The sequence below is a fragment of the Carettochelys insculpta genome, chromosome 4, assembly GCF_033958435.1.
Source record: "Carettochelys insculpta isolate YL-2023 chromosome 4, ASM3395843v1, whole genome shotgun sequence".
Classification (NCBI taxonomy): Eukaryota; Metazoa; Chordata; order Testudines; family Carettochelyidae; genus Carettochelys; species Carettochelys insculpta.
In genome coordinates this window covers 139,186,492-139,210,049 of record NC_134140.1, presented here as the reverse complement: position 1 = coordinate 139,210,049, position 23,558 = coordinate 139,186,492, and the positions used below count along the sequence as shown (strand labels likewise).

Below are 23,558 nucleotides of genomic sequence, written 5' to 3'. Positions count from 1 at the left end.
CAGATGAAAAAATTGCTGAACAATAATGCTCAAAAGTTGATTTAAGAATTAGGTTTTTTTAGATGTATTTTACAAAGAACAAAAAATAAGAAAAAATCATCTGAATGATCAACTAATCATCCTTCTGATAGGACGGTTAGCAACCCTATAATTAAGTACTATAAACCCAAACCAAAACATCAGTATAACGGCCAAAAGAAGAATGGCTAGCGTCATTCTTTTGTACAAAAACACAAAGGACAATACTGTTCAAAAAATGACTGTCCTTCCTTAAAGCTTAAACGTTTTTATGAAAAAGAAATGCAAAACAAATTAGGTATGGAAAAATATTTTTAAGTTTTATGTTTTTATAAATTTATTTTTATAAAAAAAACTACTTAAAAATAAAAATAAATAACATTTGACAGTTATTTTAATGGTCTCTTTCCTCACTACCCCCTCTGATACTGGATGCCACCCAGTCTTGCCCAGGGCCCCTTTCCTCTCTTCCTGCTTCTTCTATTCAGGAAAAAAAAAATGTTGGATTGTGATGTCTTCTATGGCCTGCTGAAAGGGGGTGGAGGGAAAGGGGACCCCCCCCTAACTTCCATATGGGGAGAGAGGCTGCTCTTAGGGAAGGGGAGAGGTTTCACTGTGTTGTACCTACCTTGTGTAAAGGTGAGAGGGAAATACATGAAATCAGCCAAAGCATCATTCAAACCTGGTCACAAAGATTGACAAAGGAAACCCTGTGCAATAGAAATGTTTCAACTTAAGTACACTTTTAGTGACAACATCAGTAGTGTTCCACTAGCAAGCTGGTGGTTATCAGTTTCTCTCAGCCCTTATCTTCATTCTCTAAGACTGTACAACTCCGTTCTCCTCAGTTACCACTTCTTTAAATTAACTTTTGCTGTTGTTTCTTCCAGACACCAATCTCAAAGCCCATTCATTCATTCGTGTTGGTAATTTGTGACTTTCCTGTGTGGTAGGCTATCCTCATTTTTTAGAGATGATGAAACGGACAGTACAGAGAGTGCAGAGCTAGCCATAGAATGCAGGCGTCCTGAAACTGGCTTTGTATGTTCACTGCAAAACCACCTGTCCCTTTTTTCTTCAAGATGTTTTTGCTTTTTAGATTTTCTCCCTGGTCTGCTTTTATTATGCATGTTTTCTATCTTTCTTCCCTCATTGCTAAGTGTGTCTTTTCTCAAATTTTATGAACCATTAATAAAATTGGAACATAAAATTCATATTAACTTATCAATTAAAATTATCTTCTTATATTCAAACAAGACCTGAAAAAATTATAAAATATATCTAAAACATAATCTAAAATAATAAATAACTATGACTGTCCGATAGAAGTAAATTTTCTTTGGTAGCCCTGAAAGCAATTAGTTTTTGTTTGTAGCCCTCAGCAGGCTTTGAGTTTGACATGCCTGGCTTAAGGCATTTTGTAAATAGCTCACTTAGAATAGTATAGTATGGTTCCGTAAATAGCATTCCCTTTACAAGGAAGCTTTGGACCCCTTATTGGAACTATAACGGGCCTAGAGGCTTGCAAGGGCTCTAAGGGGCATATCTCTCATCCAGCTGCTATTACTGCGTGCTGATTGCTCTTCTGTCATCCTATGTCTCAGTGAGACAACTCATCCAACTGCATTTTGTTACGGCTTCATTCCTTGCACCAGACAGGGCGGACTCTGAGGCCCCAGGTTTATTTGGCTTCTCTGTGGCTGCTGTCTCATATGCTGATCCTATCAGTGGTACCAAGCACAGATTCCATGTGGGGTTCTTATACAGAATTCAAGACATGTTGATGACATAGCAGTACAAAGCTGTCTTCTGTTGTGGGCTCAAACCTGGGATCTCCTCACTCCATAATAAGACTGAATTCCTCACCCATGAAAGCTGGCAACAGTCAAATCTACAGTGGCATAGAAAACCTAACAAACACCACCCTTTCATACATTCAGAGGTTGCTAGGCCAGAAAGGACCACAGTGGAACATATGGGTCTGACTGCATGAGTAACACAGGCCAAGAGAACTGTCCCATGATAATTCTTAGAGCATTTTTTAACCAAATCTTGATTTACAAAGTGTCAGTGGTGATGAATCCATCAACACCCTTTGTAAATTGTTCTACTGGTAAATTACCTTGAATGCTAATTTTACCTCTCATTTCCTGTCAGCATATGATGCGCTTCAACTTCCAGCCATTTATTGGGTTATACTTTTCTCTGTTCCAAAGCCTTCATTAGCTGTGATGCTGATGTAGAAGATATAGCATCACCTACTCCTCATTGGCATTGTTAGGTTTGGCATCAATTGCAGGTGGATTGTCTGGTCCCATCACCTCTGCCTCAGTTCTGCAAGTCCTTTGGGGCCCATTGGGTGAAATATAGGAAGCACACAACTCTTCAAAAAGTGGCACAAATGTAGGTAAAGAGGAAGTTTCTTTTTGCAACCCAGGAGTACACCATAGACTTTAAATGGCACTATTGTAACCTCTTTGCCATATTCTGAAGCCAAACTGGACACCTGAACACTAGCTAACTTGGGTTTGTCACGTACTATCAATCTTTTTCTGAGTAGGCTGCACGGTCTAGGCTACCAGCTATGCCTTAGCATGTTGACTCTGCAGCTCATACCTACTCTGGTCCTGATTTTGTACTCTCAAAACATCATTAGCCCCTTTGGAGACAAATCTAAGGATGCTTTTTTCACCTCAAATCCAGATGTTTAGGAAGGATATCTAAGGCTCTCTTCAGTTGTTCAAGTGCTCTGACAAATAATATGAAAGCTGACATCGGTACCAGCACCTTTCCTTTCTTCAGCACTGTTTACCATTCTCAGCACCTGTGCCTTGGCTGGTGTCACCACAACGTTCTTTACCAATGCTAATGCACTGCTTAACTGACTTTTTTTAAGGCTCACTGTTAGTCAAACTGGTGACTTTGTGTAAACATGGCCTGAACACACGAATTAATTCATCCATACAGAAATGTAGCTTTCTCTGGGTGAATAGTGGTAGCAACTTCTGTGGCACTATACAGCTGTAGTGAACAGGCTGCAACTCTGCACACAGCTTAGGGCAAAATGTTTCCAATAACTCCTCCAGCTCAATCTTTACCTATTTTTCTGAAGAATGCTGTGGGAGCTTCATATAATCAGAACTATGTAGACCTATAACCTCATCCCTGAGCAGTCTTAGCTTTTAACTTTGCCTTACTAACATGGCTTCCTCCAGTAGCTAGTTCTAAGTTGAAGGTCTCCCCACAGCTACATGTTGAGAATATGCCATAGTGAAAAGCAGGCTGCCTCCCGTCTTGTCACTACAGTATGTTGTTGTGTGCCATAGGTTCAGCAGGGAAAGACCCCCGACAGTGGGGAGACAGCTGGACACTGTGGCTATGTCTATACTAGCAGGTTGGTTTGTTTGTTTGTTTTTTTTAAAAAAAGACAGATCGTCTACTCACAAAATACAGTCTTTCAATATTAAATCAAAAGAATGCCTTGCATTTTCCACTGTCCCTCTTCTGCTCCCAGATGAGGCAGAGCACCTTTTTTTCAAAACAATCTGTTGGTTGGGGGGGGAAACTGTGTAAACACTCCAGGGACCCATCTTGTGAAGTGTCTGTGCTCACGAAAGCTGATGCTCAAAACTTTTCTGTTAGTCTATAAGGTGCCACAGGACCCTTCAATCCTGACCCTAGACACCCACCAAGGAGTGCACTCCCAGCATGCAGGCATGCCCACAGGCAATAGTCAGCACCCTCCCCTGTGAACAGCATTGCTGGCCACAGGCATGTGGGAAGAGGGCGGGCAGGGCCAGGCTATGCCTGGCTCACCCACCACCCACACAGGGACCCTTCTGTGGCCAGAGACTCTCCCCACCTTGGCTGCTAGCCTGTTCCCTGGCTTGGGGGTGTGGGGGCCTGCAATAGTCAGGCCCATCCCCAAGGCACCACAGACTCCATGTGTGGCAGAGCCCACCATGCAGGATGCACTTACCACTTGTCCCAGGACCTCCCCATCCCTCAGCCTGGGAGTGGGGCTCCTGCCCATGGAGGGTGGGAGGCATGGCCCTTGGGGCTGGGGTGCAGGACTGACATACAGTATCTCTCTCCTTGCTTCCTTACAGCTGTGCCGTCAGATCCAGGCGAGCCTCATCTCACCCCCAGGGCCGGTGATCCCTGTCTGCGTCATCAGGCTGGGAACCCCAGGACCAGCAGAGGGGAGGGTTGGGGCACCTGCATGACTGGTGCCAGGGTGGGCCCATTCCAAGGGCCCACATCACCACACCCAACACACCAATGCTGCATACATGGCCACTCTCTGCAGAGCAGTGACTGCACCTTGATGAAGCAGACCTGGCCTGGTGGCAGAAGGTCTGGGCCGAGCTGATGGGCAACGTGCACACCATCAGCAGGGCCCTGAGGGAGCAGCCAGGCCAGCCTCCCACCCCTGCCTGCTGCCCTGCTCCCACCTTAGTGGATCAGTGGATCCTGGCCATGGAGGCCCCTGCCCCCCATCCTCCTCTCGCCCTGGTTCCCCCCCCACCCCCACCTGTCAAGCTTGAGCCCACTGCACCTTTCCCACGGCCCTACCTCTCCATGATCCCAGCCCCATCCTAGCCCCAACAGGAACCCACGACCTGGGGCAGTAGGTGCTCCCATGGCTGCCATGGATCACAGTTCCCCCTGCCCCCAACAATGTATACAGTAAACCCTAACCCACAGTGCCTTAGCCCTGATTGCTTATGGGTGTTTCATGTTAGAATCCCAGGATGCAAAGCACTGTCCAGAATTCCGAGCACTCAGTAGCAGAATTCATCTACCCCTAGATGTTGAACCTAGCTGTGGTTGCTGCCGACTCCTTCTGGCAGAAAGGTTACACATCTAAAAGAGACAAACAGCCTAGAGAGCAGAAGTCAGAGACTATAACACAGGCACACGGGCAAGCCTCAGAACTGAGGAATTCACATACCTCAAGACGATTGGCACTGGATACTGCAGTATTGAGACAATGTCAGCATTGGAGGCTCTGGTGCATAAGCCTAGGACACCTAAGATCTTGGTATGGCCAGAACCTGCTCCGAGAGCATCAGAACTGAGGTTGGTGCCAACAACATCGAAACAAACCTCACCGATAGACTCTGTACCGAGGTATATGGCACTGGGTGCGGTACCAACTATGTCAGCACTGGTTCTGTCAGCAGCACTGTGACCTTGGGTAGCCACGCAATCCAACAACTTGCAAAGGCACAGACTAAAACTCACCATCGTAGTCCTCCTGATTTGGTTGTCACTGCTATCCCATAATTCTCCACTAGAACCATTTGTACTAGAACAGACTCAAATGCCTCCATCACCATTCCTTAGACGTCCATCTCCCTTCCTCAGCCGCCTCCTGGCCTCAGACCTCCTTCTCCTACCTTACAACAACCACACCAGTCATGTGAATACACTCACCAGCTATCCCTGTCTCCTCCTCTGCCATTGAGTAAGTCACACCTGCCTTATTCCTTCCACCACCATACCTACAGGAGACATTTGCGTTCCTGAGCTTCCTCACTGGGATCACAATTCTATTATTATTCACGCCCATATCATCGCAAAGACTACTACAGAGAACACTACTCTCATAGATCCAGGGACAGAGCCCCAAAGTCACATCCCTTATATAGACATTCTGCATCTCCATCTCCAAAGAGGCATAGGTACTCCTCATCCAGAGAACACCTAGAACCAACAGCTCCTTCAGAACCCAGAGAGGAGCCAGAAGAAATTGTAGCAAAGCAAATGGAGGCCTACAAAACAAATACTTCCTCATCAGCCCCCAGACAAGGCTGTCATCACAGGTGACATATCCCCTGCTGACAATCTTAGATAATTTCAGGAGCTCTTTAAGAGGGTCATGCAGACACAGGACATACAAGTTGCAGAGGAACAAGAAAAGCAGCACTGGCTTCTTAAGAATCTAAGACCTCCAACATCTTCCAAGATAGCCATTCTGTTAGATGACGCCATTACAGAGGCTGCGGATAATATTTGGCAGATCTCGCCCCCCCACCTCCACCCCACCACCCAATAAGAGAGTGGACAAAAAGTATTTTGTCCCCTCAAAGGGTATGGAATTCCTGTTCAATCACCCTCAACCCAACTCTCTTGTGGTGGAGTCCTTTCAACAAAGAGCAAAGACACGACAATAAAAATCCATGGTGTTACATAAGGATGTTAAGGGGCTAGACGTATGTGGATAAAAGGTCTATTCATCCTCTACTCTGTTATGAATGGCAAATTATGCCTCACACCTCTCCAACCATAACTTTAATAATTATACAAAACTGATTGTCCCTAATGGAATATCTCCCCAATGACAAGAAACCCATATGAAAATCGATTGTCCAGGAAGGATATACTGCCTCATGTATGGGAATCCAGTTTGCTCTAGACATTGCAGACAGATGCACAACCTACCGCAACCTCGGTCATAATGAGTTGGGTATCCTGGCTACAAACATCTGGCATCCCTAAAGCATTACAAACAAAGGTGGAAAACTTCCCCTTTGATAAGTTAAAATTGTTTGCCAAGTCTACACGTACAGTTATACACTCTAATAGAAACGCAAGAGCTACTTTGCGAACACTTGGTATGTATATCCCCCATATAGGAAGAAGAGATACTACCCATATCAGCGCTGCTATAATCACCAACCAACAGCGGCCACAATATCACCAACAACCCAGTACAACACCACCAAAGAGCACCCCCCTCCCCAGGCAGTGTAACATGCAAGGCTGTAACCCTGAGCCACAAACCACAAGGCAGCAGGTTTAACTACTATGTCGAGGACTGCGACACCACACTCATTAGCCAGTGCACCACCTGTTGCACCACCATATCAAACCATTTTACCAACAGTGGCAGACCATCACCGCAGACAAATGGAGATAATTTCTGTGGGCTATACCATTCCATTCTGCACCCTTCCCGCCAACCACCCCTCCTACCTAGTCCCTCTTCAGGGACCCCTCATGAGCCACTGTTAAAGCAAGAGGTGGACCACCTCCTGTCCATAGGAGATGTTGAAAGAGTACCCAATGAATTCAAGGGAAAAGAGTTCTATTCCTGCTACTTCCTCACAGAGAAGAACACGGGGATGGAGCCCGATCCTAGACTTACGGGCTCTCAACCGTTACCTTCACAAACAGTGTGTCTGTATTGGAAATGAAATTGATCTGACGAAGTCAGTCTGTCCCATGAAAGCTCATCACCAAATAAGTCATTTTGTTAGTCTTTAAAGTGCTACATTTTTGCTGCTTTGTTTCGTTGGAGTACAGACTAACACGGCTACCTCTCTGTTACTATTCAACATTTCAAGATGGTCACCGTTATCTCTGTAGTTACTACACTGGACGACAGGGGCTGGTTTGCACCCCTCGACCTAGAAGAAGCCTATTTTCATATAACTATCCACCCTACCCACAGATGTTTTCTCTATTTCACACTGGACATGGATCATTTTCAGTACAAAGTCCTGCCTTTCAGCCTCTCGTCAGCACCGAGTGTCTTCACAAAGACATTCGGTAGTAGTGGCTTATCTATACCACCTGGATGATTTCATCTTTCCATTCCTAGACAATTGCCTTTTGAAGGGCCGCTCATATGTGGATGTCCTCCGTATGATTAAACATTACCACAAAGATGTTGCAGTCTCTTGGCCTCATCAATTTTTAGACATCAATCACTGAGCCCACGCAGGACATAGAATTTATAGGGGCTCGCCTCAACTCCATCACTACAAAAAGTATACTTACCAACACCTTGCTTTCACATGACACAATCACTAAGACAAATCCTGATACATAATCCTATGACACAGGTGATAACTTGCCTCCAGCTTCTGGGTCACATGATGGCAACCAGATCTGTGGTCCAAAATGCCAAGCTGCATTTTTGCTGTCTCCAACACTGGCTAGCATCAGTATATATGCTGATGAAACACCCTATTCACAGGAAGGTGTTGTCAGCCACAGAGGTTCAAAAATCCTTGTGGTGGTGAATTAAATCCAAAAAATCTACTATTGAGTGTTCCCTTTCTAATCATAGAATTGTAGAATACTAGGACTGGAAGGGATCTTGAGAGGCCATCAAGTCTGGCCCTCTGCCCCAATGGCAGGACCAAATACTGTCTAAACCATCCCTGATAGACATCTATCTAACCTGTTCTTAAATATCTCCAGCAATGGAGATTCCACAACCTCTCTTGGCAATTTATTCCACTGTTTGACCACCCTGACAGTTAGGAACTTTTTCCGAATGTCCAACCTAAATCTCCCCTGCTGCAGTTTAAGTCCATTACCTCTTGTTCTATCCTCAGAGGCCAAGAAGAACAAATTTTCTCCTTCCTCCTTATGACACCCTTTTAGATACCTGAAAACTGCTACCATGTCGCCCCTCAATCTTCTCTTTTCCAAATTAAACAAGCCCAATTCTTTCAGCCTTTCTTCATAGGTCACATTCTCTAGACCTTTAATCATTCTTGTCGCTCTTTTCTGGACCCTCCCTAATTTCTCCACATCTTTCTTGAACTGCAGGGCCCACAAACTGGACACAATACTCCAGCTGAGGCCTAACCAGTGCAGACCAGAGCAGAAGAATGACTGCTTGTGTCTTGATCACAACACACCTGTTAACGCATCCCAGAATCATGTGTGCTTTTTTTGCAACAGCATCACACTGTTGACTCATATTTAGCTTGTGGTCCACTATAACCCCTAGATCCCTTTCTGCTGTAGTCATTCGTAGACAGTCTCCCCCCATTCTGTATGTGTGAAACTGATTGTTCCTTCCTAAGTGGAGCACTTTGCATTTGTCCTTATTAAACTTCATCCTGTTTACCTCAGACCATTTCTCCAATTTATCCAGATCATTTTGAATTATGACCCTGTCCTCCAAAGCAGTTGCAACCCCGCCCAGCTTGGTGTCATCTGCAAATATAATAAGCGTACTTTCTACGCCAATATCTAAATTGTTGATGAAGATATTGAACAGAACCAACCCTAACACAGACCCCTGTGGAACCCCACTTGTTATACTTTTCCAGCAGGATTGAGAACCATTAAGAACTACTCTCTGAGTACAGTTATCCAGCCAGGTATACACCCATCTTATAGTAGCCTCATCTAAATTGTATTTGCCTAGGTTTTTTTATAAGAATATCATGTGAGACTGTATCAAATGCTTTACTAAAGGCTAGGTATACTGCTGCTATACATCTACTGCTTCTCCCCTATCCACAAGGTTCATTATCCTATCAAAGAGAGCTATCAGATTAGTTTGACATGATTTGTTCTTTACAGATCCATGCTGGCTGTTCCCTATCACCTTACCACCTTCCAAGTGCTTGCAGATGATTTCTTTAATTACCTGCTCCATTATCCTTCCTGGCACAGAAGTTAAGCTGACTGGCCTATAGTTTCCTGGGTTATTCTTATTCCCCTTTTTATAGATGGGCACTATATTTGCCCTTTTCCAGTCTTCTGGAATCTCTCCTGTCTCCCATGATTTTCCAAAGATGAGAGATAAAGGCTCAGATATCTCCTCTATCAGCTCCTTGAGTATTCTAGGATGCATTTCATCAGGCCCTGGTGACTTGCAGACATCTAATTTTCCTAAGTGAGTTTAACTTCTTCTTTTTTTATTCCAACTTCTAACTCTACCCCTTTCCCACTAGCATTCACTATGTTGGGCATTCCTTTCTCAGACTTCTCAGTGAAGACCGGAACAAAGAAGTCATTAAGCGTTTCTGCCGTTTCAAATTCCCTGTTACTGTTTCTCCCTCCTCACTGAGCAATGGCCCTACCCTATCCCTGGTGCCTGGTCTTCCTCTTGTTTCTAATATATTTATAAAAAGCCTTCTTGTTTCCCTTTATGCCTGTAGCTAGTTTGAGCTCATTTTGTGCCTTAGCCTTTCTAATCTTGCTCCTGCATTCTTGTGTTGTTTGCCTATATTCCTCCTTTGTAATTTGTCCTTGTTTCCATTTTTTATGAGATTCCTTTTTTATTTTGAGATCATGCAAGATCTCCTGGTTAAGCCAAGGTGATCTTTTGCCATATTTGCTATCTTTCCTGTGCAGCACGATAGCTTGCCTTTGGGCCCCGAATAATGTCCCTTTGAAAAACTGCCAGTTCTCCTCAGCTGTTTTTCCCCTCAGTTTTGCTTCCCATGGGACCTTACCTACCAGCTCTCTGAATTTACCAAAATCTGCCCTCATGAAATCCAGTATCTCTATTTTGCTGTTTTCCCTTCTACCCTTCCTTAGAATTGTGAACTCTATGATTTCATGATCACTTTCACCCAAGCTGCCTTCCACTTTCAAGTTCTCTACCAATTCCTCCCTATTTGTTAAAATCAGATCTAGAACAGCTTTCCCTCTGGTAGCTTTTTCAACCTTTTGGAATAAAAAATAGTCCCCAATGCAATCCAAGAACTTAATGGATAGTCTGTGCCCTGCTGTATTAGTTTCCCAACTTGTATCTGGATAGCTGAAGTTTCCCATCACCACCAAATCTGGGGCCCTGCATGACTTTGTTAGTTGTTTAAAAAAATCCTCATCCACCTCTTCCACCTGGGTAGGTGGCCTGTAGTAGAAGCCTAGCTGGACATCACCCTTGTTTTTTTACCCCTCTTAGTCTAATCCAGAGACTCTCAACACGTCCATCGCCTACGTCCATCTCCACCTCAGTCTAAGTGTGTACATTTTTAATATATAAGGCAACACCTCCCCCACTTTCTTCCCTGTCTATCCTTCCTAAGCAGGCTGTACCCTTCAATACCAACATTCCAATCATGTGTATGATCCCACCAAGTTTCCGTGATGCCAACGATGTCATAGTTGTATTTATTGGTTAGCACTTCCAGTTCTTCCTGATTGTTACGCATACTTCTTGCATGTGTGTATAGTCATCTAAGATATTGATTTGATCTTGCTTCCCTGTTTTGCCCTGACCTTCTTTTTACTCTGATATTGTTGCCCATGCTGCCTCCCATTTCTGACTCATCTCCCAGGTTTCCATGTTCTCCACTTACCTGTGGGCTTTGCTCTCCTGCCCCCGTCAAACCTAGTTTAAAGCCCTCCTCACTAGGTTAGCCAGTCTGGGTCCAAATACAGTCTTTCCCTTCCTCAAAAAGTGAAGGCCGTCTCTGCCTTGCAGTTCTTCCTGGAATAGCGTCCCGTGGTCAAGGAAGCCAAAGCCTTCCTGGTGACACCATCTTCGAAGCCAGGCACTCACCTGTAGAATGCACCTGTCTCTGCCTGGGCCCCTACCACTGACAGGCAGGATTGAGGAGAAGAACACCTGCACCCCAAACTACCTCACCCGTGCCCCCAGAGCCCTGAAGTCAATCTTGACCTGCTCAGCATCACACCTCACAGTATGATTAGTGCCCACATGGATGAGAAGCATGGGATACTAGTCAGAGGGCCGGATAATCCTTGACAACGCCTCCACAACGTCTTGGATATGGGCCGCCAGCAGGCAGCATACCTCCCGAGATGAAATGTCAGGGCAACAGATGGGCACCTCCATCCCCCTCAGAAGACAGTCCCCTACCACCACTACTCTACGTTTCCTCCTCACAGTGGTAGCAGCAGACTTCCCAGCGTTGTGGGTACGAGGCTTCTCCTCTGCTGTACGGGGCGATTCTTTGTCTCCTGTATCGCATACAGCATAATGGTTTCCTAGTACAACAGTGGGAGGGTTCTGAGCAGGGGTGGAACACTGCCTACTGCCAGAAGTAACAAGCTGCCAGTGTCTACCCTGATCTATCTCCTCCTCCACCAGTGGTTTATCAGCTGTCCTGTGTACTTGGACAGCTACCTCAGCTGTCTCCACATGAATACTATCCAGGAACTGCTCATGGAGTCAGATACTCCTCAACCTGGCTACCTCCTCCTGTAGCTCTCCCACCTGCCACCTGCGAGATTCCACCAGCAGTTACCTTTCACACTGGATGGTCCCCCCAGCCTGGATATCAGTGAGTCTGTTTTTATAATCACAGACACTTCCAGCATAGGCTGGGGAGCACACATGGGGGACAAATCAGTGCAAGGATGCTGGTCACAACAAGAGATAGCTCTACATATAAATATGCTAGCATACTGTGGGGCCATGTGAATGCCCATAGCAGCACCATTAATCTGGAGGTATAAATTGTCCCCAGATGGGAAATAATTGTGGGTGAGAACAAAGTTACATAGGTTAGCCACCAGATTTGCTGTGGTAACATCAGGTATGGTATTCCTGATAGTTTGTAGTCTGTCTTCATGTGGAATATTGAATACATAGAGATTTATAGAGTAATTCTGAGCCACCAAGTCAAAGGCAAAGCTCCCTTTGACTGCAATAGATGTCAGATTGGACTTTCAGCCAGTGACCCTCTTGGCAATCAATAATGCTGTTCCAGAAACCTCTGAGAACTCTTTGCAATGTAGAGCCTGATGTGTACCCTCTAAACACTAGTATCCATGTTCTCTGAAAGCAGAGTGCTTGGAGGTCCACCCAAAAGAATTCAGGTGCCACCCAGCTGATTATCAGAGTGTCTATAGCCACCTACAGTGAGTAGCATGTGTTTCTATTGTAGGTGCACATCTGCATATGCCTGGTGCACATAATGAAATGTATTCTGTCCATGAATGGAGAGTCGCCCATGATGTGCTCCCCTTGAGCTGAGGCTGACAGGAGGCCAAATTTTTCCATCATGCCTTAGGCAGCTGCATATTACATGTGGGGCAGTGTCAAACCCCACTCACCTGCAACCTGTGGCTCTGGAGCTGCATGGGGCTCGTCAAGGGCTTCTTTGTGGCGCTCAACATTATAATGACAAAGTTAAAAAAACCCTCTACTGGTTATTTTTGATACTTTGGTGAACATCTAAAAGCCAACCAATGAACAACTCATATCTAAATAGCAAACGCTATGTGAGCTTGCAATATTGAATAACCCCCCGCCCCCGTAAATATGTACAGTGCACTGTGGGATATGTGTGTGCACTGTTCTTAAAACAGGGTTACAAAAAGTATGATTTCATATTATTTATTAAGGACTGTCTCGTATTCACCTGCACTGTGGCTGTTGAATTATTGAGTTTTTCACTGAATTCAAAAAAAATGGGTCCTCTTGCTCTTTGGGTTGCTGACCCCTGCCAAAGGGAGTCCTGTCTGGGATCAGCCTATGGTGAGTCAGATTCTATCACCAACTTGTTCCATTTTCAAAGAAGCTCCTCTGTGTCCTCTCCCACAAAGCCCCTTATGCTCAGGAACGGCTCCCCATAATCATCCACAAAGCTAACTCCTGCTCATCCTTCAAAGTCTTCTCTGCCACAAAGCTACCAAAATACTTGACACACTAGTGCTAAGATCATGCCTGCCATACTCCTACTATTCTTATTGTCCTTTTGTCACTGTCATGAGTGTGACCAAATTTGTCAGTGTTTCTTGTGCTCCCCCATCTGTCTCTCTGACTCCAGAGTGGAAGCTATGTAGGTCAGGGATGCATTTTGTGTTCTGTTTGTACAGCACCAGGCATGCAGGGAGCTGTTGGTCCCTGTTTGGGGCCTCCTAGGCACTACACAAATGAAGATAATGCATAACAAATCAATTTCTAAACACTGGGTGAGGTGTTGCATAGCCAGTGGCTGACCATTTGCCACATGCAAGAGAGCTGAATTGCTGTGCTTGGCCTCAGTTATGGATAGGGATTCACACTCTGAGGTCAGAGGTGAGTTTAGTGGCCTAGCTCCAGTAACATAACCAGGAGCAAACTAGAGCAGGGCAAGCAAGGAATCTGCCCAGGGCATAAAGCTGGTAAGGGTGGAAAAACTTGACAATGCAGGATTGAGCCCATCAGCATCAGCTGGCACTCAGGCTCCGCCCCCCCCCCCCCCCCGGCCCCCGCCAGTGACCCCAGACAGAGCAGTCTCTTCCCACAGTGCTGGGACCGTGGCAGGTAGGCAGGGCACTGAGTGCCACCAGCTAGCTGGCTAGAGTGGAGATGCATGTCTGATATGTCCCCTGGTATGCCCTATCCCTACTCCTTGCAGCCTGCCATGGTGTGGGCCAGAGGCAGGGGATTCTGTATTCGCATATCCATTGTTTCCAGAGCAGGTGGGAAGTGAAGCTACCCTGCCAGCAGCAACTGCCTGCACCTGAGCTGGGCATCGGGCCTCATGTGGCTAAGCTCAGGTGGTGTGACCCTAAACCCAGCTGCCAAGGGCAGCAATGAAGGTTCTTCTCTGCACAGAGAGAATGATCTGCCTCCAGTGGCAGGTGTGCAGGGGGCAAGTGAGGTGCAACAGGCTGCTGAGTGAGCAGCAGAGGAAGGACATAGTTCTTATGTGTGCCCAGTGCCAACATTATGACTTGGAGGAGTAGAGCAACCATATCTCCCTGTCCCAAATATGGGACAGGGAGTCATGATTGCAATAGGGAGATATGAGGGGACAGGCAGCTTCTCCTAGCTCCGTCAAGGCCCAGGGAGCCGGGAAGGAGGCAGCAGCTGCTGGTGCTCCCCAGGAGCCCTGGGAAAGCGGTAGCCACCGGCAATCCCCTGGAGCCCCAGGGAAGTGGCAGCTGCCAGCCTCCTTGGGAGCCCCAGGGAAGCAGCATCTGCCAGCGATGCCCCAAAACCCCAGGAAAGTGGCAGCTGCCAGACTTGCCCCGGAGCCCTGGGGAAGCCACAGCTGCCAGCACTCCCTGGGAGCCTGAGTGTTGGAACAGTCTGGACACAGAGTATGAGGTAAGTGGGGAGTTCATTACACACAGCACTGGTGGAGTGCCACTTCGTCTATCAGGAGTCATTGGAGCACTGCCAGACAATAGGTTACAATTGATTATGTAGATTATTGATGGGCAGGGGGAACTATGGTATGGGTGTCACCTAAGCCTGGATAGGTCCTAGCAGCAAGACAAAATGAGCACAAGAAGCCAATAACCTAAAACACTTACAGAGTATCCTAGCCCATAGCTTATAGAATGTTTTATGTCTAGTACAACTGGTTTTCCTTAACAAGTTACTTAAACAAGGCAGACATGTAAGAACATCTATGTGTCTAATTGGATGGATGATGCGTCTACAAGAGCAATGATGGCGCCTTTACATGAGCACATTCAGGGGTATTTATCTGGAAGAGTAAAGCAAAAGACAGTAACAGCATAGAGCAATAACACATTTGTTTTGAATACCAGCCTGGGATAGCAAATGGGATGGTGCTATATCCTGGTTCTGACTTGCATGGCTTCTTCTTGGTATGTTGTTACTGGGGCAACTATCCCTCCCTCCAAACTTCAAGTCCCTGTCCAAGTTGGGATGACCTTCACTGAGTCTTGTGAACGAGATGGGTGGGGTGCGGGGGGCAAGCGGGGATACCCTTCCACTCATGCTAACTGGGTTTCTGAATTATAGGCCTACTCCAGACTTTAGGATTTGAATAGGGGGTCTTTAGCAGAATACCGTAACCTGCCTCAGAGATTTCCATCCTACACCAGAGAAGTGGCAGCCACCGGCGATCCCCCAGAGCCCCAGGAAAGCTGCAGCTGCCAGCACTTCCCCTGCTTCCCCAAGGCTCAGGGAGGTGACTTCCGCAAGCAGCTGCGCCTGCCAGCTGCTGGGAGAAAAGATGGACGGGTGGGTGGGTGAGGGGGGTCTAAATATGGGACAATTCATCCCTTTTAATAAATAAGTAGGGATGCCTTTTTGGCATCCCAAATACGGAACAATCCTGCCTGATATGGGATATATGGTCACCCTATGGAGGCACCATAGTTGAAGGTGGACAAAGTCTGCTTGTGCTTCTACTGTCCCAAGCAAGGCATGCTCTGGCCCTAAGGCAGAGGCTCCTAAAACTTGGGGCATGCCCCCTTGGGGGGCACAGAGGAATATTGGAAGGAGTGCAGTAGGGCCCCCAAGGGAATGCTGCCGAGCCCTACTCCACTCCTGCCCTGCATGCAGCCTGAGCCTCCTCCCCACAACCTCAACCCTCAGCTGCAACTCCACGCCCAGCCCCACTCTCTGCCTCAGCCCCTGGCTGCTGCTCCAGTCCCATCTACAGTCCTGTCCCCAGTCTCAACCCTCTTATCTTTGACTGCATCTGCCACCACCAGAAGCCATGGCCCCAGCTCCATGGGGGCGGGGGGTGCGCAGATAAGGGCAAGGTGACTCCTATCCTGAAAGTTTGGGGACCACTTCCCTAAGGCTATGTCTACTCTTCAATAAAAGACCTTCAGCATGGCTGCGGCTACCCTAGGTCAACTGGCTCAGGCTTGTAGGGCTATAAATAGGGCCCTGCTGCCACCCTGCCAAAGTCACAGCTATGAAAAGCACATCATAGACCACGAAATCTGGTCTTTGTGTGCTTTTACCCCAAACACATTTCACATAGCAGACCAGAATTTCTCAAGTTGGGGTTCTGACCCAAAAAGAAAGTGCAGAAGGTTTGCAAGGTTATTTTATGGGGGTTGCCATATTTTCATGCTTACTTCTGCACTGCCTTCAGTTATGTGTGGCCAGAGAGCAGTGGTTGTTGGCCAGGTGCCCAGCTCTGAAGGCAGCGCCCTGTTAGCAGTAGTGCAGTAGAAAGGGTAGCAGTGCCTCAACACACCCCACACACATACACACAATACCTTTGTGATTCCTTCATAACTCATTTTGGGTCAGGAACCTTACAATTACAACATCATGAAATTTTGGATTTAAATAGCTAAAAATCATGAAATTTATGATTTTTAAAATGCTATCATCATTAAATTGACCAAATTGGACTGTGAATTCGGTAGGGTCTAAGCTATAAAACTGAAGTGTAGTGGTTCAGGGTTGTGCTGGATCCTGGATGCTAGGGTTCTCTCCAGTTCTGCAGTTTCAGAACCCAGCCCAAATTCTGTGAGCTGGTCAGACGACGGGCTCTGATCCTCAGGGAAACAGTTTTTTTTTCCCCCCTCCCCAGTGTAGACATAGTCAAGATGCTGGAATCAGCACACTTGGCAGCAGCTGGTGAATACCTGAGTCGTGAGATAAGCATGGGCTTGCAGTCTTGTTCTGCGTGTCACAAAATCCCCTTTGTGGTGGTTTTGGTTCTATGTGAGATGGATAGTCTTGGGTCCTAATGTCAGGGTGAACTAGCTCATGCACGTTATCCTGGGGGGTCTTTTACACATGAAGTAGTTCTGTAATTGCTGTTGGATGGTGCAGGGAACTGTGTGCAGGAACAGTGCAAGTATTGACTTACCCATCCTACTTTTTCAATTTGATTGGGTTGGTCAATAGCTTGTCAATGCTATGGAAAAGTTAAGGGTCACAAATACAATATCACTCTGAGGACTATAATCAACACAGTTTCTGGCTTTTCGGTGTGCAAGTCTTAGGGCGTGCTAGGCTATCCCAGATGTGATGGAAGAGCAGACACCATTCTCTGAGAGAAAGGGCAGTTGAAGGTATTGGAGGTGTCCTTCAGAGCTAATGCCTACCATGTGCATATGAAACCTGTTTCTGCATATCGCCACACGTTGGGGCTGTCTGGTTGCTGGTGGTGTGGAGACCCACTCCACACAGGGTCTCTCTGTGAGCCCAAGCCCATTCTGTACTTCCTGCTCAATGAAAAGCAGAGGAAATCATATGTATGTTGGAAGGAGCTGTTAGTCTCTATGCAAGAGGCCCAGGGGCAAGGCAAAAAAGGCAGAAAACTCCAATACAGGTCGCCACTTGTGAGATCGAGCTATAATCTTTGCCAGCTGCAGAGAAAATCTCTGTGCAGAGCTCATTTACTGGGGTTCTGTGCAAGCCACTGGGTTTGGGCCTCTGTATCCTTAGGGTTTTTTTACTAATTGCCTGCTTCCTGAGCCTGAGTTGCAGCATCCAGTGGCCTGTCCCTGTGTCTCCTCCTTTGCAACCCATATGTCCATGACTGATGTGGTCATGCAGGTGCTCAGACACCCTGCTCCAAGTGCTCATGCACCTTTTCACTGTGGAGTTGCTTTCCAAATGGCTTTACACTTTGTTAAGGTGACAGGTAGGTTCAAAGACAATGCGTGTAACACTGCTGTTGCCAGGGTAGGCTCTGTTCCCTGTATTTTTCAATGTTGCAGGTCACCCTTGCTGCCTCCCAATCCCCTATCTGCCCATTTCTCACCCAGCAACCCCTACTAGCTTTTTCTTGCTGCTGCTTAGGTATGGGGACTGCCTTCTCAATGGTTGTCGCTTCCTGCAGCCTGTACTTGGGGATGACCTGCAGTGGACCCTATCCCAATTTATGATGCCACTCTACTCAACTACATGAGGCCCCCCAGATGGCACTTCTCCAGCCTGGACCATGTCCCACTGCTTTGGCAGGTTCCTACTGTGCAGCTCAGAGCACAGGGACAGGGGTGTGCTCCCAAGGTGGCTGTGGAGTGTCATTTTATAGTGAATGGGTTAACAGTATGCTTCACTCCAGCTCTAGCCATGGGACTGGGCAGGCATTGGCAGATTGCATGCTCCTGTATACGCAGAGACCCCTGCCATTAGTCAAAGAGAAATAGCAAGACAGACTGCAATGGTCACTAAAGTGAGCAGAACACTGCAACATTCCTTCATGTAAATGCAGCCAACACCAATGGAAAGCATTTTCCATAAGTGCTGTAAGAGTGCCACTTTCCTGAACATTAGCTACCTCTGCACTGGAATTAAGTTGCCATAGCTACAGCTCACAGGGATTTGGATTTTAGGCATGTTAGCCTGGAGCTGCACAAAAAAAACAAGCAGTCCGGTACCACATTAAAGACAATCAATTTTATTTATTAGGTAATGAGCTTTTGTGGGTAAGATGATGAAGTGTCTTAACCACAAAAGCTCATTACCCAATACATAAAATTGTTAGTCTTTAAGGTGCTACAGGACTGCTTGTTTTTTGTCATAGCCCTGAGAACTGCAGCTATGACAACTTACATTTTAAATGCTGATCAGGCCTAAGCACTGTCTTTGCTCCAAAGCGTGTCAGCTGGAAAATGGGATGTCCATCTGTACTAGCCTAAGTACAATGCAGTACTTAAAAACTTCATGCTAGAGGAGCATAAAAGCATGCCTAAAAGCAGAACAAAGTAAACACACCATCCACCTCCTCCTACTGACCCCAGGCTTTAGGATACAGCTCATTAAAATACAAAAGAAGGGTGACTGGCAATTAGCAGCCAGTAACTTATTAACTAACTGCAGTAAAGGAACCGAATAAATAGGAATGCCCTGGAGAGCAGTGTAACTAAACCAAGAAGCAGCACTAGATTATAAAGAGTGAACCTGCCAAATAAAGAGAGACATTTACAAACATAACAGATGGAATTTATTTTGGCTTTTAGTAGGGGGCAAGATACAGAGCCTTGTGTTCAGAAAGGGCCTGGAGGTCGACATGCACAAATAGAGAGTGTCACATGGACTGACAGTTGGCTAAAAGATGACAAGCAAAGTGTAATGATGGGTGAAATCCTGGCCTTACCGAGAGGTTTGGATTTTATCAGTGTGTTGAAATAGTTGTAGGCCTTTTATTATTTAATACCTCACTCAGTTGGGATTTAACTTCAGTCAAAGCTGGCCAGAGAAGAACTTGGGGAAAGATTTTCAAACCAATGAGGCAGAAGCCACAAGCCCCATGCCTCCCTCCCCTGCAGGACAGAAACCATGGGACTCCAGGAAATACTCTGGGAGAATTTAAGTCCTGTACTTGGTAATTTGGAATGGAAGCAAAGACATATTAATGGACTTCATGGAAGATACCAAACTGGGCAGTGTTTTGAGCCAAACTCTGGACAGTAAGAAGTCCTGTGGCACCTTACAGACTAACAGATATTTTGGAGCATAACCTTTCATGGACAAAGAACACTTTACCCATGAAAACTTATGCTCCAAAATATGTTAGTCTATAAGGTGCCACAGGACTTCCCATGTTTTTGAAGATACAGACTAACTCGGCTACCTCTCTGAAACTCTGAACACTGAAATAGCACCTTGGGCACAAGAAACTTAGAAATAAGGACAGAAAAGTGGAGGTTTCAGCTGAAGATTCAGTTTGGAGTTCTGCATGTTAATGCCGTACACTGGGGGAAATATTCAAACAGTCCTTTTTTCAAAGGGAGGAGAACATTGCCAAGGAGTGCAGCTGGAATACCCCAAGCAAATGGGACCAGGGGACCCAAAGGCAACAGGGCCTCTCTCCTATCTTGTCCCAACTTGCACAAAATTTGACTTACATGTGGTTGCCCAGGAATGCAACCTATGCTTAAATTGGGAGTCTGCTGTATTCTGTGGGGTGGAAGTCAGAGAAAAGGAATGTTCTGAAGTGTGAATTTGTCAAAAAGCACCCACCTCTCCACAGCCCAGCTAAGGGAACTACAAAGAGTGGTGGGTATTGTGTGGATTACTAGGCACCTCCAGCTTGTAGACTCATGGAACACTAGAATGGGAAGGGATCTTGAGAGGTCATCAAATCCAGTCTCCTGACCTCATGGAAGGACCAAGCACCATCTAGACCATGCCTGATAGATGTCTATCTAACTTGCGCTTAAATATCTTCAGGGATGGAGATTTCACAACCTCCCTTAGGCAATTTATTCCACTGCTTAACCACCCTGACAGAAGTTTTTTCCTGATGTCCATTCTAAACCTCCCTTGCTGCTGTTTGTCCATTGCCTCTTGTCCAATCCTCAAAGGCCAAGGCGAATTTTTCTCCCTTCTCCTTGTAACATAAAAAGCCATCCACTCAAGTGCAATAACCCCTAGCTAAGCAGAGACCCAGCTGGAACACTCTGGCAAGAGTCAGACCATGCCAGCTCTGCAACAAAGAACATGGTGCATGAAGGTGCTTTGCCAGAGGTTGTGGTCTGAGTGAAGGAGCTGTAGTCACTAAGGCCATGACTACACTACAGAGCCTATGCCACTAGAGCAGACACAGCTTACACTGACTGAAGGAATTTTTGTGGGGGCAGTATACCAGCTCCAGCAGCTTGGCAACTACTGACAAGCCCACCATACTGGGGATAAAGCCCCAGGGAACATTCTCATGGAAAATACCTGGTTACAAGCTCAGCCTTACACCATACCATCAGTCAGAACACAAAGGGATGGCAGTACCCAGAGCCATTCAACCCCTGCCCCTATACATCACAGGCCAGTGCTTAACAGCTGCCTGGCTTGCGCTGTTTATTGAATAAAGCTGTGCTCTTTATGCTTCCTATCTGAGGCAGGGGAATGTGGGGTGCAGGAGGAAACGGAAAATGACAGGGAAAAGCACCTGCAAAGAGAATAGGGAGGAGAATCCAGGGGCAGGGGACTACTGGGTAGAGGTCAGGGCTGGAAGAAACCACAGTGTGAACTTGAAGAAGCACATAGGACATTGGGTGCTGGTAGTTGCTGAAAAGACAGTTACCTGTTGTGATGTAGTGGGGATACATGTGTGTAGGCGTATGTCTCACAGAGGGTGTGGGGCTCCTGCTGAGGGTGGCCCAGCAACCAGATGACACCTCTGGACTGCAGACAAAGGAGGAGGTGGAGCCTGAAGGGTTTGAATTGGAACTGGGAGTTGGAAAGCAGGTAGTCTGGGCTGGGAGAAGGAGAGAGAGAGAGAGAGAGAGAGAGAGAGAAACAAAGGAAGAGGCAAGACCCTGGCTCCAGGGGACCCTCAGGGCCTCCTCTCCCCAACATGGATTGGACTGACTGTCCCTGCCTGCTGTACTGACTCCTCTGAAACATGGTGTGTCCTGTCATCTCATAAACCTGCTGTTCTCCTGCTGAGTGAGCGTCACGCTTGCCTGCGGACGGGTGCAGCACTTGGGGACCCCTGAACTTCATCACACCTGTTCTGTAACTGGTGTTCTTTGAGATGTGTTGCTCATGTTCATTTCAAACTGGGTGTGTGCTGGCACCTGCTCAGTTGCTGAAAGCTTTTTCCCTAGCCAGTGGGCATAGGGTCAGAGCAGCACCACCTGGAATGGCGCCCGTATGACAACAATTATATGCACTGTCCTCCCCTCCCCTCCACTCATGTCCTTCTTGCTGGCTAGTCCAACAGTGGGGAGGGTTTTGGAATGGACATGAGCAACACATCTTGAAGAACACCAATTACAGAACAGGTAACTGGTTTTTCTTCGAGTGATTGCTCATGTGCATTCCAAGTTGGGTCAGTGCAAGCCAAATGCCTTGGAGGCAGGGTTGGAGCCCTGGAAGGACTGTAAGCCAGGCCTGCCCACTGTAGTCTCCTCACTTACACGCTGCATTAATGCGTAATGAGCTGTAAATGTATGAAAGAGGACCAGATGGCTGCCCTGCGTGGCTACGTCTACACGTGCACCCAACTTCGAAATAGCTTATTTCGATGTTGCGACATCGAAATAGGCTATTTCGATGAATAACGTCTACACGTCCTCCAGGGCTGGCAATGTCGATGTTCAACTTCGACGTTGCTCAGCCCAACATCGAAATAGGCACAGCGAGGGAACGTCTACACGCCAAAGTAGCACACATCGAAATAAGGGAGCCAGGCACAGCTGCAGACAGGGTCACGGGGCGGACTCAACAGCAAGTCGCTCCCTTAAAGGGCCCCTCCCAGACACACTTTCATTAAACAGTGCAAGATACACAGAGCCAACAACTAGTTGCAGACCCTGTATATGCAGCACGGACCCCCAGCTGCAGCAGCAGCAGCCAGAAGCCCTGGGCTAAGGGCTGCTGCCCACGGTGACCACAGAGCCCCGCAAGGGCTGGAGAGAGAGTATCTCTCAACCCCCCAGCTGATGGCCGCCATGGAGGACCCCGCTATTTCGATGTTGCGGGACGCGGATCGTCTACACGTCCCTACTTCGATGTTGAACGTCGAAGTAGGGTGCTATTCCCATCCCCTCATGGGGTTAGCGACTTCGACGTCTCGCCGCCTAACGTCGATTTCAACTTCGAAATAGCGCCCAACACGTGTAGACGTGACGGGCGCTATTTCGAAGTTACTGCCGCTACTTCGAAGTAGCGTGCACGTGTAGACGCAGCTCATATGTCCTGGATAAGAACATGGGCTAAATACGCTGTGGAAGCTGCATGAGCTCTGGGAGAGGGAGCCCTGATCGGGGAAGGGAGTACCCCCATCAGCTTATAACATTCTTTAATGCAGGTCACTGAGAAGATCTACTGAGAGGAAACTGGGAGGCCCTTCATCCTGCCAGCCAACACCACAAACAGTTGTTGTGTCTTTGTAAAAGATTTGGTCCTGTCCATGTAGAAGGCCAAAGCCCTTCGCTCATCTAAAGTATGTAAACTCTGTCCCTCGGAAAAGCATGAGGCTTTGGGTAAAAAACCAGCAGAGAGATATCCTCACATGGAAGGAGGAGACCACCTTTAGCAAGAGAGCTGGATGGGGTTTCAGTCTAACCTTGTACTTGTGGAACACCATACAGAGTGGGTCCACTGTCAGTGCCCTCAACTTAGATACCCTTCTGATTGAGGTAATGGCCACCAAACAGGGTGGTCTGTAACTTAAAAACAGCAGGGAATAAGAAGCGAG

At 46.9% G+C, this 23,558-nt stretch overlaps 1 protein-coding gene across 3 annotated transcripts in view; it reads left to right on the top strand.

Annotated features, from left to right (window-relative positions):
* Window positions 1-23,558, top strand: part of ERI1 (exoribonuclease 1) — a 131,833-nt gene that overhangs the window by 53,267 nt on the left and 55,008 nt on the right. The window contains exons 7-8 of one of the 3 annotated variants that reach the window (XM_074993947.1): window positions 3,345-3,412; window positions 4,128-7,713. The exons of 1 other annotated variant lie outside the window; for it this stretch is intronic. In XM_074993947.1, coding sequence (XP_074850048.1) covers window positions 3,345-3,412; window positions 4,128-4,176 — 117 coding nt within the window. In that variant the 3' untranslated portion in view covers window positions 4,177-7,713. Of the gene's footprint in view, window positions 1-3,344; window positions 7,714-23,558 lie in introns of those variants that run through there. One more of the 3 variants, XM_074993945.1, reaches the window with a different exon arrangement.